The sequence below is a fragment of the Cyprinodon tularosa genome, unplaced genomic scaffold (assembly GCF_016077235.1).
Source record: "Cyprinodon tularosa strain WSP-4 unplaced genomic scaffold, ASM1607723v1 ctg89, whole genome shotgun sequence".
NCBI classification, from domain to species: domain Eukaryota; kingdom Metazoa; phylum Chordata; class Actinopteri; order Cyprinodontiformes; family Cyprinodontidae; genus Cyprinodon; species Cyprinodon tularosa.
In genome coordinates, this window is record NW_024039662.1 from 1,485,928 (window position 1) to 1,502,994 (window position 17,067).

Here is a 17,067-nt window from a genome sequence, read left to right on the forward strand (position 1 = left end):
AAGTAGGTAAAAGGCTTCATATATTTTTTTCTGTGTTTATTACAGTGTCTACAACGTGTAAATATGTAGTTATTGAGAAAAATATGCCCTGCATTTTTTCTAGAGCTTGTTTTGTAATTGTTGCAATATTACAACATTGTGTGAATGTGGTAAACAACCCTGTTTTTGAGGGGAATGTCTTGAGAAACCTTTTCCTAATATAACTTTGAACCACACATACTTTACACATTTCAGCCCTTAGCCTTATATTGGATTATATATATTATTGTGTTAGAACCTAATATACAAAGATATATTGCCATATCTAATAATTTTAATTTACTTATAAGGATTTCTAACCACCTTCAACGCTCTGTATTTTTCCCTTATCGCAGAAAGCAGGGCTTTGTAACATGTCTACAGCACTTCTGCCCTTTGTCTTGGCTATTGATAAGAAATGTTCCTACAACATCTGAATGGTTGAAACATTTTTTGTGTTTTTCTATATTTGGGTTTTAACTTGAAATGTTTTTTTTAATCATCATTTGGTGGTGGTAGAGTCATGATGTGGGGAGGTTGATGCAGAGTTGATGAGAAGCTGGATGGATGAGCAATCCTTGGAGAAAATCTTTTAAGAGGTAAAAACACTTTGAACAAAATAATAATAATAATAAAAACAGCCAGACGTGAGAGAGGATGGTTCAGTAAAAGCATATTCATGTTGTAATGGTCAAGTCAAAGTCCATTTTTTTTTTTTATTACTTTTGTTTTATGTTAGCATAAAATTTTGTGCTTTAATTTACGTTTTCCTTTTAAGTTTTTTTTTTCCTCAATAGCTTTTATCTCTAAGAATTGGTAGTTTTAGTATTTCCTTAGCCTTTAGTTTACCCATTTGGGTCTTGCTGTATTAGTTCATTTTTCATTTAGTTTATGCTTTAGTCATTTTTCTTTATTTTATATTAGAGCAGGTTCTATCATGCCAGGTTTCTCTTTTTAAGATCTCTGGTAGTTTTAGTTAAGTTATGGTTTTGTTCTCTTTTCTGTAAATAGTCAGACCACGTACAGATGCCTTGTTTTTATTATTGCCACTTCTAGTTTAGTTTACATGTGATCAGTCTTTCTTCTGCCCATCTGCATAACCACATTTTTCAAAAAGTAAACGGATTTCCATCTGTTTCACTGGTATAAATTACTTTGCATGGCACTGAATCAATAATCCTGCATTTGACACAGTTCAGCCTGATTTACTTAGTCAGAAATGCAAAAAGACTGAGGTGGAAGCCTCTACAATTGCCCTGATCAAAGACAACCTGACAAACAGAGGGGTTAATTGTCCAATCAGGTAGTCAGCAGTGTAGGAGCACCACAGGGACCGTTACTCTCACCATTCCTTTTTACTTTGTCACCTCACCCTTTCAACATGGTCACATATTGACACCTTCTTCCTCCATGTTTTAGAATCTAATAGACCTCTTTGGACCAGCAGAGTGAGAATTTCTGGAGTTGGTGGTAAATGCATGGAAACATTCACCCCTCTAGATTAAATCCTACATCAGAGAACCATGAATATGTATGATCGGGTCTGTGTTATATCTGTTGCCTAACAACAACATTTAGCTTAGCTCTGGTGTATAATAGGAGCTCAGACTTTTGTAAAGCGGCGCTGTAGGTCATGACTTGTTCAGCAACGGATCCGACCCTCTCATTACTACATGGCTGATCTTTTGAAAAGGGCAGCAGGACCAAATGCTGTATATTGCCCAGGAAAATACTTTAATACATCGAGAATTATGTTAATAGGTGGGTAAAAAGTTACTGCTTTAGAACAACTGCGGATGCTTTTAAAAACAATATTTTTTCATAAAATGAAATCTTGAGCATCCTCTTCATCAGATTGTCAACAGCTTCTTTTTTAGATGCTTCTCCTTCCTGCTGAAAGCCATAAGCATCTACAACCTGTTGATAAAAAATCCATATAATAGGTTACAACAATATATAATTTCCCTTCAGGTTTAATTAATAAAGTAAAAAGTGGATCATAAACTGAATTGATTTGTCACAAATCCAGTAAAATACATTCCAGTTGTGATGTGATGGTTGAATCAATTACTGTTCATTAGTAGAGAGAGAAGCAATATTTAGATAAAAATAATACGTCCATAATATCCATCCTTAGCTGGGAAGTTGGAGGGGTGTTAATACTTTTCAAGGCCCTTTATATACACGCCAATCTTCTTTCTCAGCAAGAAGAGTCATGAATAGTTTTATGAGGCACAGTAGATGTGCACAGTTCAAGAGGATGACGTTTAAGGGAAAAAAGGTGTCTTATTAGTCAGTCATAAACAACAGCAGTGGAGGTTTCATGGTAAAGTGAACATTTTATTTTTCCTCTAACACCGAAACAACCCACCACCAGAAAAAAAAATAATACAAGAAATGTTTTAGAAATCTGTCACCAAGGACATTTTTGTTCAACAATGACATTTCTTGCTCTCTCAGGAGCGACACTAACATCTGTTCTTTTCGGCAATAGAGACCTTCCCCTCTGCACAGTCAATGTCAGATCTGCATTTTCTTTTCTTCAACAGGAGCTCAAATACAAACCTTCATCACAGTTCACCAAGCTGCTGTTACACAAACCAGGTGCGAAGAGGAGCAGAGGCAGAGAACACAGGAAAGAGATTCAGAAATTAAAATAAAGTAAAGGGAAAAATGACGGATTAGCCTGTTATCAGATAGAACTGAGACATGCAGAGGGAAACATCTCCAAAATGTCTGAAGACGCCAGTTAAAGATCAATACGACCATTTGCGTGTGAATAATGTAACAAACATTTAAACAAAGTACAGCTTTCTACATAATGACTCATATTTACATTGTTATAACTTATTAAAGAGGTAAAAGCAAATCATCAGCTTGCTTTAGTGTATCTATATTTAGATGTTTCAACACACTATTATAGATCTTGATTAAGTTAAACATTCAGATTCATTTCACAAAGTGAAAGTCATGAATTATACACACAAAGCATGAACTACTTAAAGCCTCTACTTTAGGTTTCTAAGGTTTCAAATAATTAACTCTGTGTGTACTTTATCCAAATAAAATATGAGTTTCATTGTTTCAAAACAGGGATCTAAAAATACAAAAAACTTTTTCATAATCTAACTGTTTGAGATGTACCTGCAAAAAGATAAAATGAGATGGAGATAGTAACAATATAATTCAGACTGTGATATTAAAGCTTTTATAAAGAAAGAGCAGCTTCACCTTTAGGTACTGACTGGCTGCACAGCATGGGCTGCTATGTCAAACAAAAATACAAAAAAAGAATAATAATCTAGAAAAATCTGTAAAATGGCAGTTCAGGGTTTGAAGTGCAGCATTTGTAACTGTAAGTTTTGTTGTTAAAGAGCTGATAAGCAGCTCATTTTGGGGGTTATTTATCAGGCTGTGTTTTTTTCACTTTAGGTAAAGGATACAAAACTCTGGTCTGACTTGTGGTGCAGTTCTCAGCTTGTGATTCAAGGGACTCCATCATTTTTCTCACTCTCAGCTCGTGCTCCTCCGTAGGTATGGGGACGCTGCTCTGGATCTAAGAGGACGAAATGATTTTTACGCTCAGAGACGCTTTAAACATCACTAGTGACATCAACATCCTATACAAGAGTTTTGAAATGATTTGCAAGAAGGAAACAGAGTTAAAATGTAACAGCGTCCAACTGTATTTGAGCCGTCAAACATCAAAAACAGTGAAGAAAAAAAAAAAGAACTTCTTAAATTAAACTGATATGGTAATCAGATCCTTTAATCATTTCCTGTATTTTGTGAAAGAAAAAAACAAACTTCAGCATCTTTTTAACAGAATTTTATGAAATTCCATTAAGACCTCCTGGATCAATGAGTAGAAAGTACACAAAAGTGCAAGATAAGCCAAACCAAACTGACAGGTAGACCAAGGACTGTGGCAACCAGGTTGTTGGCAACTCTGGAGGAGCATCAGATATCCGCAGCTCAGGTGAGGCAGCCTGGTTAAGCCCGGCGTACACTGCGATTTAATTCAATCGTTGCACGCATCTGCTGCTCATACTGTACGACTAAACGCAGGGTTTAGTCGCACAGTGCTCTGCAGCAAGATGGAGCTGCTCTGACTCGTCTATCCGGAAGCCAAACAAATAGAAGGGGGATATTAAGCTCACTACAGTGAACCACACTGCCTTGGTAATTTTGATCAATTTTGTGCTGAAAGTCCTAAAAAGAAAAGGCGACGTATTTGGAAAAAGGACGTGGCTGAGCAGGCGTTGCTGCTGTGGTCCGTCAATTTTACAGATGGAGCTGCATTTAACTCATTGCATCCCTGCCATGCTGCTGTGTTTACATCTGAGAGGAGGAATAAAAAGAAGAATCCTTCTTTGCGCACTGAGCGATTTGCCCACGACAGTCGGGGGAAAATCAAACATGTTTGATATTCTACGGACCTCACAATTCCTGATCAGGAGGTGGTCGTGAGAGGCTGATAGCCGCTCGTAACCCCCTGTACATTACACGACTCACAACGCACAATCAGGCTGAAAGTAGGCCCGATCAAAATTTACTCGCACGACTGGAAAATCGCCCCGAAAATCGCACAGTGTATGCCGAGCTTTACAGGACAGCTATCAGGCTTTATCTAGAAAGCTGTCCTTTGTGAAAGAGTAACAGGAAGAAGACTTATTTGCTTTTTGCTGCACAATAAGAAGTTTTTCTGCTCAGATCTGAACCCCAAATTTTGTTTCTCTTTCCGATATGATAAATGCCATAAGTGATGGAAAAACTAACACCGCAGAGCACCGCGAACAACCCTACCCGAATCTGCAAAAGATCTGAGACTGTTCATCTTCTAGGAGGATAAAAACATACAACCAAAGCTACAATAAATGGCTTAGAGGGTTCTAAACTCTGGTACTCTCAGTCCGAGGTCCTGCTCCTTTTTGATCTGTCTCTGCTTCCACACACCTGAACTGAATGGCTGAATTTCCTCCTCAGGCTATAGTCAAGTTCTCCAGAGTCCTGCTAATGACCTGAATATTTGACTCAGGTGGGTTGAAGGAGTGACACACATAAAAGATTCAGGACACTGGACCTTGAAGACTGCAATGAAGGAATTCTGGTTTAGATGATATGCAAGACTGGTCTAGTCAAAGTCTGGACAAAATTAATGGGCAAAACTGATCTTTTCCATCCATACAAAAAGTAAGTAGCTTAAATTGCAGCAAAAAATATGGATGAAAAGCTCAGGTGGGTGTAAATACCTTTAAACAGCTCTGTATCACCAAATTGTAAATATAAGCACGACTTAGAATAAGCTTCAATATCCAAGAAGCAGCAGCTGTAGCAAACTGCCTTCTGTTTAAACAATGGTGAAAACAAAACTGCTGCTTCTGAACATCACTTAGAACAACCGCCTGCCTTCCCACACTGTCTCCATGCATTAAATATTAAACCTTCAGATAAAACAAACGCTGATTATTCCATCATAGGTCAGCAGCAATAAAACATTAAAACAGCCTTTATGTAACAAGTTTTTTTTTTTTTTTTTTTTTATACAACTCTAAAAGAGAATAGTATGAGAAAAAGATCTCTGGTTTGATTTTCAAAACAACCATTAGGTAATAAGCAACAATGAAACAAAAACGAGAGCGACAATCTAGCAAAGGAAAATATCATACGTCTGGAAAGCTTGTAATCTGACGAACCAAACGTGCAGCCAAACACGAGGCGTCATCATTGGCGACCGATCAAAGTGGGCCATTAATCATACAGAAACGCAGACACATTTTCCACTCAAAAGAGGTTCAGTTAAGACTGCAAAACAACAGAGTACTCAAAGCGAGCACGAGCATGGACCCGACAAAACAATGACTTGCTACCACACCGATCATAAGTGCATGCATCAAACTGTGAGGCTTAATGTGTGTCACTTTTAACTAATGGAGATGGTAGCAGAGGGAAAAAAAAAGAATCAAGCTGTGCTGAGAAAGCAAATATTAGATCGATTTAAGTCTTTAGAAATACACACGTGTTTCTAAAGGCACACACAGAATACACACAGCGCAGGCAAGCTGACACATTTGCATGCAATCACATAGTTCATGATTCATTGGAGCACTGGGAGCTGCAGTGTGTGCCATCATCATGCCATCATTCTGTCAGTCCTCTATCTTTGAGCTCTTAGTAGAATGTTAAGTGCAGTTCTGGTCATATCTGTAATGCAAGATTCAATCTGACATCACCATGGTTCCTTTTGTTTTTTCTAATGTCCCAGATGGGCTCATTGTAAAGCTGACAAGGGTGACAACAGGGGTGCTGTTTAGATGGGACATTTTTAGTAGGGATAATCTGAGTGACTCAGCCTACAGCGCTCACTGTGGAGGACGTTTGTGTCAGAACTGGGATCACAACAGAGCAGAGGAAATTATTGAGCACATTCAGCTTCGGAACTAACAGAGGAAAATGACACAGTAATTTTTTTCCATCTATTTTCATTTGCTCTATATTTGCCCAAATTTTTCTAAACGCCAAGCTTTAGTTCTAACTAGAGATGCAGTAGTGACCAGATTTGTCTAATCTTACTCTTGATCGGCTCTCATTAGTGACTGTCCCTAAAAGACTAAGGTTAAAGGTTTAAAGCTGCTGTGTGCAGTCCCATGTCGTCCCTCCCCGCTTCCTTTGCTGCACCACAATCAAGGTATGTGGAGTTACACATGCAGCAGCTCCAATTACTGGATGTTGCTGCACCTGAGAGGAGAACCTTATGTTTCTGGCTCTCCCAGTGGGTAACTGCCAGATTCTTGAAAGCCATCTGTGTGAGTAGAACCTCCATGGTTCCTGGTTTTGACCTCCCAATATGTCGACCTGACCTCCCGATATGCCTGTTTTGTCCTGCTTGCCTTACCCCGTTGGATACCCCTGTTGGCTTCTCATCTCAGGATATCATCCTCCTGCCCTGCCTCTTGACCAAGTTTATCTTCCTCTGTCCTTCTGGAAACCTCTCTCGTTAGTGTGACTCTCGCCTAGATCTGTGTTTTTCCTCTTTTCTAGCCTTTCTGGACTGTTTCCCTTTGGGTGAACACCAAACTGACTACGGAATCCCCGCTAGCCTTTGCCCTGTATAGCAATGTCAGGATCCAGATCAGTCAATTAGTGACCCAAACCATGTAAATGGAGCCACTGGGGTCAATCATCAGAGCCAGTCTTGGCTACTATCGCTGCTTTCCTCCCCACAGGGATTCCAGTTCCAGTTAATTCCTGTTCCAGCAACACCTGTTTATTTATTAATAATCTGTTTTATAACACTTGTTGAATTATCAGGTCTCCAGATTCTGTCCAGATATCACATGATTATTATTACCTTTTAGCAACATGTTCAGTAATAATTGCGTTTTGCATCGGCCCAGTCAGATTACAGCAGTGGTTCTTAAACTTTTTCTGTCATTCCCCACTTTGGACAAGGGGGAATTTTCAAGCCCCGCCTGTCCCCATCGCCCCAAAACAATGCTAATGAAATATGCAACAATCTTAAAATGTTCCAATTTTATTGAAGTAACAAGTAGTATCTAAATACAAACTATCTACATCAAATAACAGCAAGCTCAAAAATAAAGAAAATAAAAATGCAGCTGTGTCAAAATTTGTATCAAGCTCAAAGATAGAAAAAATTAAAGTGCCACTCTGCAATCTGTTAATAAAAGAAAAGAAGTGAAATCCATCTGGCAATACAGGTCTATTTATCCCTGCATTAGTGGCTGCAATGAGCCTGTTTTGCATTGCACAGTTTCTCAAAATGGGGTTGCAGGCTTGATACTGCCACTCTCAAGTCATGCTCAATGTTCAGCTGAGATCTGTATTTTGTTTTCAGTGAAGCAACAGTTGAAAAGCCCATCTCACAGAGATATGATGTGGCAAAGGGAAGAAGAATGCACACAGCTCTCTGCCCGATGAGTGGATACTCCCTCTCCACTCCAAACCAGAATTCACTATTAGTCTGAGCATTAAACCTGAGCCTCAGGGTGGAGTCAGACGTCATTTCAATAAACTGGTCCTATTTATTTAAGATAAAATATTTCAAATTCAGTTATTTATGATCAACCTGCGCCGTCAATCCTGGTGCATGTGCGCTTTATTTGCAGTCTGGACGCTGAGGGTAAACATGCTGTGTCTCTGCAGCGCTGAGAGGGACTCCTGTGATAGCGGGGGAGAACGGGGTTGGGACGGAGGAGGCGCCCCACGGCAGCACCTGCCGCTGGAGGACAAGAAAAGAAACGATACGTGCTTTTAAGAGTCTCCAAAAGTCGCTAATTTGTCGCTAGTCGCTTTTTTGAAAAAGAGTCGCTGGAGGGGTCTGAAATATAGCGACAAAGTCGCTGAGTTGGCAACACTGGGGCGAAGTTTATTCCGTTACAAATAATATGCCGACGTCACGTCAAGCATTATTTTGGCACTTCAGTTCCAGGTGAAATTTTTCTCATATCTAATGTTCTTTTAATTAGACTGCATGTAGGCTAGTAATGATTACTTTGTGGGTTTGATTGGTCTAAAAAGCGGCAACATACAGCTATAAGGACAGTTTGCTCTCACACGTTCTACATTTATAGTCACACACACACACACACCAGAACTTGGCGCGCCCCACCTGTCACGTCTCAATTCCCCACCAGTGGGTCGCGCCACACACTTTGAGAACCGCGGGATTACAGACTTAAAACTGATAGAGAATTACAGCTACAGTGTGTAACTTTTAGCGACATCTAGCGGTCAGACTGCAGACTGCAGCAACATGAACATGTCCCCCCCACCGCTTCTCCCCCCCAACAGTACGGCGAGCGTTACGGGACAAAATGTCTTCCACGACGTCCGCATCACCTACCTTCTCAAGTGATGAGGTTTGTTTACATAGATAATTTTACAGATAGTATTTCATTAGTCTGTGTAGGGTATAGATTTCATGTAGACTTAAGATAATAAATATACCTGTTATTTTTTCTACATCGTTGTGACGTTTTGGCGATCTCGCAATCACTAGTTTGTTGGCTCTACGCTGCCGTAGGGCAAAGATAACTGCCTCCATGGCTGCGAGACCCGCTCCTATGTAATTATAAATAACGAATTCTAAGGCAACGCAAATATTAAGGTTAAGAGGCTGAGCTCGTAGATGATGATAAATAACATAGTTATGTATAATATATTACATTTCTGACTGTATATCCCTGTAATTATTACACACTGTAGCTTTAAGGAGAGCTAAGGCCTGGGGTAATAAGAAACAGCTCTGTAACTTTGGATGTTTTTTTTTTTTAATAAGTACTTTTAGCCTACTCAAATTCAATTTATTACAATGTCAGATATATTTCTAACTTAAACACAGAGAACAAAAAAAATATATATATATAATTTTCAGTTCCCAACAACTTCAAATTGAAAATCACCCAAGATAAACCCATGACTGCTATTTACTTCTTGGTGTCTTTGTGTATTGCAACAAATTCCAGTTTATAACACACATCTATGTGGCAGAAATAAAGCCTGATAAGAACATAACCCTCTATTTATTTTTAATAGGCATAAGCCTAACATTTATATTTCAGGTGGCTCTTTTTTTTTTATTTTTATAATTTACTTTTTGAAATGTTTGCATTGTTATTAACAGGGACATTATAAAAAGCTGAGAACCTGGCTCACGCTGCTCAGGTAATTACTGCCCCATTGTGATAACTCAGTTTTGCAATTAGATTGCAAGAAACATTAAAGTGTAATCACAGACCTCAGATTGGTTTTGATCTTTCGGTAAATCTGTGCTCATAAATTATGTGCAACACCCAGAGGCCATAAATTACATCTTTCTGCTGGCCAGCAACATAGCAGGGTGCTTGTAGAGAACGTTCCACAACAAGAAAGCAGCTGCCTATGGCTCCATCTGTATGGCTCCATTTTTTATTGTAGAAGGCAGGCAGTTGTCAGGATCCACACAAACTCACCTGTGAAAGAAGCAACCTCAGTGCCCGTTCTGCCTCCTGGCTGAGCTCCTTTATCCCTCTCCTCTCCACGGTATCAATCACACGGAGCAGGACCGGGTCCCACTGGACAGCTGTGTTGCTGTACTGCAAAAACTGTAAACAAGGCTCATGATCAGAAATAGATAAAAAAATAAAAAACAAACAGAAAACCTTCAACATGAATAGTAAGAAAATGAATTTAGAGTGTGAAGAATTTAAATCAAGGTAGAATTTTTAAACTAATTGGGTGTACATATGGCGCTTATTGTAGATTAATGTGTAAGAGGTGTAGTTATTGCCTTGAGAATACTGTCAGACACTGCGCTCTAAACAGGAGTCTTGTTTATTTTGCCTTTAAAACCCTGAAGGTCGTCATCCCGAGCAGTAGACTGACTGTGGCACCATAAGGATGACACTACATGGCTGAACACCTAAACAGTCCTGCTTGTTGTCACTTTTACACAACACTGCAATATATTTACCCTAGATAGTAAACAAAAACAGGATGGGTATATATAAGCTTTCCGGACTTCTTGTTACACTCATCTGGCCTAGTCCCAAATCACAGCTACCCTGGCACTCTTTTAATTTAACTATCAAATTGATTTAAACATTGAAGACATCTTATGTTTCATGACTAGAGATAACTAGTAATTCCCAACCAACAATTGTTTAATTAAATATTCAAATTTCTACTGCTCTCAACAGCTACTTACCTGTCCATAATACTCATCCCTCTTTACACTGGTGATGGTAACACTTTTATATCATATTTTAACTTCCAATATAAGGGATTTATTACTCCTCAGGCCAGGTCAGATTTTGTTCAAAATTAGGCTAAATGTGTGTGTGGTTTGTCTTACGAGCGTGATGAGTGTGAGAAAAGCGGGGTGCAGGAGGTAATTTTCTCCTGAGCTGAGCTTGCAGTCCAGGAGGAATCGGGACCAAGGCTGACACACTGCATGCTCAGCTGACCGAAACAGGACACAGACAGAAAATTCACAAGATCAGGATTAAACACAAGCAGCAAAATGTTGAAAAAGCTGTAAAACAACAAGAAAAACAAACTGCATGTAAAACATAGCAGCAGGTTGACCTGAATGGAGTAACTTCTGTGTGTCTAAATCTTTTTAATGCATGCACTAATTGTCGTGCAAAGACTCTTTAAACGTACGTTTCCTGATCAGGAGTTCATTTAGCTCTTCGACTGGTACCAAGTCATTCCTTTGACTTGGGTCTGTTGAATCTGTAAGGTTCAGGACTGTAGCTCTGGAGCTGGACATCCATCTTTTAACCCAGGGTTTATTAATCCAACTGACTGAATGTTTTAGGTGTTTCCTTTCCCCATTTAAATAAATGGGTGATTAACAGACTTTCACAGCACTTGAAGGTTGCTGAGAAATGAGGCAATCATCTAAGTATGCTTTCTGGAGATTAATCTAAAACAAAGGACGGTAGCTCCTGTGCACCTAGTTTTGGAAACCGTTTTCTCACAAATATTATTTTCCTTGGAAGAAGACAGTTTGGCTCGGCCTGATGATCCCAGTGGACAAGGATCCCAAACATAAAGCTGGTTTGGTTTGGATGAAGGACCAAATTTGACAAGCTAAACTATATCCCAGGCCTAGATGTCAAGCTGCTACAGCAGTTATAAACTATACCTAAATATTAGGTAGGGGGGCGAATGACAAAACATCCAGCCGGAATTAAGCTGCACGCTTGTTGATTGGCTGAAGTACAGCAAGCGAAGGGTCAAAGCATCAAATAATACTAAGGCTCTATGTCTATATTGTGGTCTACAGGGAAAAATTTAAACAGCAGATTTGAGAAAATCCACAGTTAATTAAAACTGGTCCATAAACCCTCAGCAGTGGTTTGTTTCATAACTTCGATTCCAAGAAAGAAAAGTTCAAACAGATGCCTCTGAGCCCAAAGCAAATATGCGCTTTATGTCCACCAAGCCTGAAACTTCTCCCCAGGACTTGTTCAAGTGTCTATCCCTATCTGAAAGGTAAAAGCGTAGTTTTTCTATTTTGTGTCATTAAAGAATTTATGATCACATCACCTGCATTCGCTCTTTATGTTTTTTTTCATACCTGAAGCTGGATTCTTTCTTTTTAGAAAGCCCAACAAGGAGCTTAGACAGCTGACTGAGGTTCTGAACAGCAGCTCGTGTTTCTGAGAAGGGAGAAACCCAGATGGGACATAGGAGAATCAGAAAACACAAAAACAGAGTCATTCATCTGTTAAGAGATCATTTTCTTTGGAGAACTTTCAAAACCACATGAACTTTTTCACATTCACAAGAAGCTTTAGTGTATTTATTGGGATTTTATGTGACATACGAACGAAAAAAGTAACATAACTGTGAAGAGGAAAAAAGTTTCTAAAAAATGTTTTAGATACCCTGACAAATTTGTTATTTGTAAATACTCCTTCATTCTGCTTTGCAGTTTAACTTGCTAGAGCTCATCTACATATGAACACTAAGTTTAAAGCCACATAGCTGAGTCTGGAATTTTATCATTCGCACTAATGAATCTGCTTTAATCTGGACAATTGTTTCTTTGGTTGTGATAATCAGGCTAGAAGCCTCAAATAGACTTTCTTGAATAATTATCCCAAAAGTATCCATCCTTCCAGCAAGCATGACCATTGTCCTTGGCCCCGGTGATGCTGCCAGCACCATATTTAGAGCAGCACTCTGACCATGGATTACTCATATTTCCCTAAACCAATCACGCAAACATTGCACGTCTTTTAAGTTGAAGTTTTTTGTCCAACTTTCCCAATCACTCTTATCCTTTTATTTTCTTGGAATTTCCTTCTCCCTGTTTGTTTTCCTGTCACACACAGCACTTTGAACGGTCTTGATACTGTAATGTGCTATATAAATAGATTTGCCTTGCCTGTGCTAAAATAAACACAAAGAAGGTTTTAGTGTGTTGGTTGTGATTGTTTCTGAACATCTGGAATACGTCATATTCTCTAAGTGATTAGAGGAAATATTGCTTTCCATGATTAAACACAGGCTTAAAGACCACTGACTGCAATTGTGTGTTTTGTCACCAATGAAAAAAAAATGTGTCACATTGACATATACATGCACAGATAGATCAGTTTGACATAATGAGCATTTCGCCAGTCTCATTTAAGCCTGCAACTAATGATTATTTTGCTACTTTCAACTCATTTTTCAATTAATCCATTAATAATCAGATAAGAAACAGAGATTAATAGGACAGTCTTTTACACAACTTGGACTGAGTGAAGCTAAAACTCCAGAGTTCTGGATGGAAAATCTTTATAGAAAATAAGCTTTTTCATCTTAAAAGGGACAAAAATATGTTATTTATTGGTAAAGTTTTGGCTTAATTACCTATCTGGCTGGGTTGGCATTTACTTCTCTCCAAGCAGGGATTCCTATTGAGAGTGGTGGCCTTAAAACTGTCAGTTTTCTGCTACATTAAGCATTTGCTGATTGTTCTTGATGGATTACTTTGTGTCGGTTCATTGGTAACAGAATAATAAACACACTAAGTTTGTAGCCTTATTGGGTAAAATACATTTAAGTTAAAGTAGGAATATTTTGATTGGCATCAAGTTGTTGACATGAACTGCAGTCTGGGAATGTGGAAACATTAAAAAATGTCCTACAAGCATATTACAAATCTTTCATAAACCAAAAAAAAAAAAAGTTTCCACAGTTTTATATGGAAACTACAGGTTAGGAGTGACTATTGTCAGTACTATTTCTTTCACACATTATTGTCACAATGCAGCTTCTGTTCTAATGATTCTTTAACGCAAAAGATAACATACAAGGGAGTCAGGAGTGCTCACTCTGTATGCTCGTATGTCATCTTGACAAGTATTAGAAAGTAAGGTGACAATGACGAATTGCAAACCGTGATGGCCTGATATGTCTTCAGCAGTTACATTCGTCATTGGATTGCTGTGATAAGCTGTCGAGGAGACACAAAGGTATGAGTTATTCAGTCTTTCATTTTCTGCTATCTCTCTGAAGATGATTTGAGCTCAGACCTGATGAAAACAAATAGATCAGACATCGTCGAGTTTCTAAACATAAGAAAACAAACAAATAAGGATTGAAATTAAATCCTTAAAGTATTAAATTTAATTGGACTCTGGAGCTTAGTTGTCAGTTTTGTTTTAATGGTGAAAAAAACAAGATAAAACGGTTTAAAAAGAAAGCTTAGGGAAACGATTGAAGGCATGTTTTACACCAAGGCTTCTCCTTCACCTCATGAGGTGAACCCTTCTGAAGTGAACGGCTAAGCTATCATTTTACACAGCAAAAAATTTTAGCTGTTTTGAATTAAGATTTTGCACAAAAAAAAATCTATTTTGTCAAAGAAATAGCAGAAATATTAAGTCTGTCTGTAAGAGCTCACCTGGGAGTTAGTAGCAAAGAAAGCAACAAAGGCAGAAGAAAGTCATGCTCACAGAGGGACAGAGATGGATTCAGACACAAAAGGGACAAGATGACATGGGTGACAGTGATTGAGCTAGGTTTTAATAATGCATGTAATCCCCCCACAAAAAAAAAAAAAAAACCTAGACACTGAGCTTGGCATGGAGTCCAAAAATACAGAAGTAGGCCAGGCCGATGTATAAGACAACAATGGAGCTATACCCTAAGCTACAGTCAGAAATAAAGAAAGAAGGGGATGGGATGGGCAGAGTCAGAGAGGGAAAATGTGTAAAATGGAGAAGAAAGGAGCTCTGGAGTTTTCCCTCTGCAGCTGAACCAGTAAAATCAAGGGTTAAGAGAGCAAAATACCAGAGGAGTGACTTGGGAACTGTTCCTCATATCAGCTTCAGAACAGCAGGCCACAGAGCACTGAACCATAGCACTTTAGTTTTTCTTTACACATGGGGGTGGAGATGGACCAAAGGTTGATATGCTGCAGCACACAGGAGGTGTTACTAACGACATACAGGCCTTGTAAAGGTATTTGAACGGCTAGAAAATCAAAAAAACATAATGTACATTTCTAGCCTCTGTCCTCTAGAATATTTTTTCCTTCTTCTGAGCAGTAGCTCTTGTGGATAAGTCTAACCACAGATTCTATCATAAACATGGTTCTACCTAAACCATCCCATTATACAGTAGCTCTGGCTTTTGACCTTTACTTTAGTGCTTTTTCTTCAGATCTTATAACTTAGGCTGCAGTTGACTTCCAAACTGAAGCCATGCCATTATACTTATGTTTAAATTGAATCATATTATTCACTCTATTAATGTGGTCACTGCTGAATCAGTTACTTCTACTGGAATAATCAGAGTGAAGGCAGATGCCTACGAAGGAACAACCCATTTACTTAAGTTTTTATGTATAAAATAAAATATGAATAGTTCTTCTTTCATGACACAATTATGTGCTATATTGTCTTTGTCTGTAAAATAAAAATGTCTTTGTTGTAAATATAAGATTGTAATTGTAATATGATTAAACTTGGATGTATAAATTTGAAATCAGTGCTAAATATTGTGATGGTGAGTCAGTTTTTTTTACTTTCTTGTTTCTCATGTGTGCTTCTAGCCGACCGCTTCCTGTTTAACTTCTGCTGACTGTGTCAGGTAGGGGCATCTAAGATTAGTATCTTAAAGCTCCAGTTTAGGGCTTAACAACTGTCTGACATTATTTGAGCAAAAATTTAGAATATCATGGCTAACCATTTTCGTCGCATCTTCTCCATGGCAATTTTCAGACTATAATTTTTATGATGTCAGCATTATTCTAAAAAAATAACAATATTATGGAACTCTTTTCAACCCCAGGCAATATTAGGCTAACATTTATTGAGAAATGTTGTAGATTTCAATGATTAGTGCATATTTGCTATAGGTAATATGTACCTCCATGTTCCCTTCACTTTTAAACAGGCTGATATATAACCCATCCTTCTGAAACTCAGATTAAACTCCTCTCTGTTAAATAATAAGAGTTTTTTTTTTTCTAAATGCCCTTTGCTTGAATCTGTGGAACAGTTTTTGGCTTGGATATTATCTTATAAGCGAAAATTATTTTCTTTGATATGAGGGTTACCACAAGGCTCTGTTTTGGGCCCACTTTATTTGTTCCTTTACAGTCAGTCAGTAGGACAGGCTACACCTGAATTTTTCATAAGGTTCCTTGACAATTTTTAAAAAATTATTAAAAATAAAAAGTGAAAGTAGAAAACTAAAGTAATTAATAAGGGCTTTTAAATAATCAATGTCTCTTAAAGCAAAAACATAACAATAGCTCAAGATCATTTTTATGATGTATGAAATATTTATAAATTAAGGTTTGTACCAAAAAAATAAGTGGAGATGATGGTTTCCCCTCGCTACTAATACTAGGTCACAATTTTTACATTAATTAATAAAAAAAAAAAAAAAAAAAAAAAAAAAAGGCTCTTGAATTCCTTCAGTTTGTTGGGAGCTGGAGAAGTTCCATCTTTCTCCAGCAGAGTCCGCCATGGATCCTCCTGAGCTGAGCCTTCGACACACCTGAGGCGCATCTCATCATCAGAGGATCCACAGTATATAACCTGCCTTCAGACCTTGCCTCGACGCCGCAGTGTTAAATCCAGTTTGGTTAGCACCTGAGCCTAGCATCTTCTGAGAACCTTTGTTGCTCTTGAATCCAGATAGGATTCTAATCCTTTCTTGTCTCTGCTTTCAGGAATCCTGTTTTTCTCTTGTGAGCTCTGGATGAGCTTAACCTGCCGAGCCTGCCCTCTGAGCCAAACCTGAAGACTCTTCTCTGGATTCCCATGCAGCTCTGGACTAAGAGCTGGAAACCCAAAGCCAAGGTCTGCCCTCACGCTAGAAGTAAGACGCTGAAGCAGTTATTGGACTCTGCTGAACTAAACAATCTCGGGACCCAACAGTTCCTCTCTCAAAGCCTAAACCGGACTTCTCAAGGTATAAACCTGAAACTCTCAAACTCAAACTCAACTGCGTCCAAGCTAACTGAACTATCTCCCACACAGACTCCAGTGAACCAGCCCCCAGGCCTGAACCAGTACCTGTGTTATTTCCATG

General features: G+C 38.5%; 1 protein-coding gene across 1 annotated transcript in view; it reads right to left on the reverse strand.

The window, feature by feature from the left end:
- Positions 1-17,067, reverse strand: part of LOC119775702 (meiosis inhibitor protein 1) — a 146,711-nt gene that overhangs the window by 2,939 nt on the left and 126,705 nt on the right. The window contains exons 28-31 of the mRNA XM_038273769.1: positions 12,107-12,188; positions 10,874-10,980; positions 9,993-10,115; positions 3,530-3,574 (exon numbers count right to left, since the gene is read on the reverse strand). Of these exons, the coding sequence (XP_038129697.1) occupies positions 3,530-3,574; positions 9,993-10,115; positions 10,874-10,980; positions 12,107-12,188 (357 nt within the window). The remainder of the gene's footprint in view (positions 1-3,529; positions 3,575-9,992; positions 10,116-10,873; positions 10,981-12,106; positions 12,189-17,067) is intronic.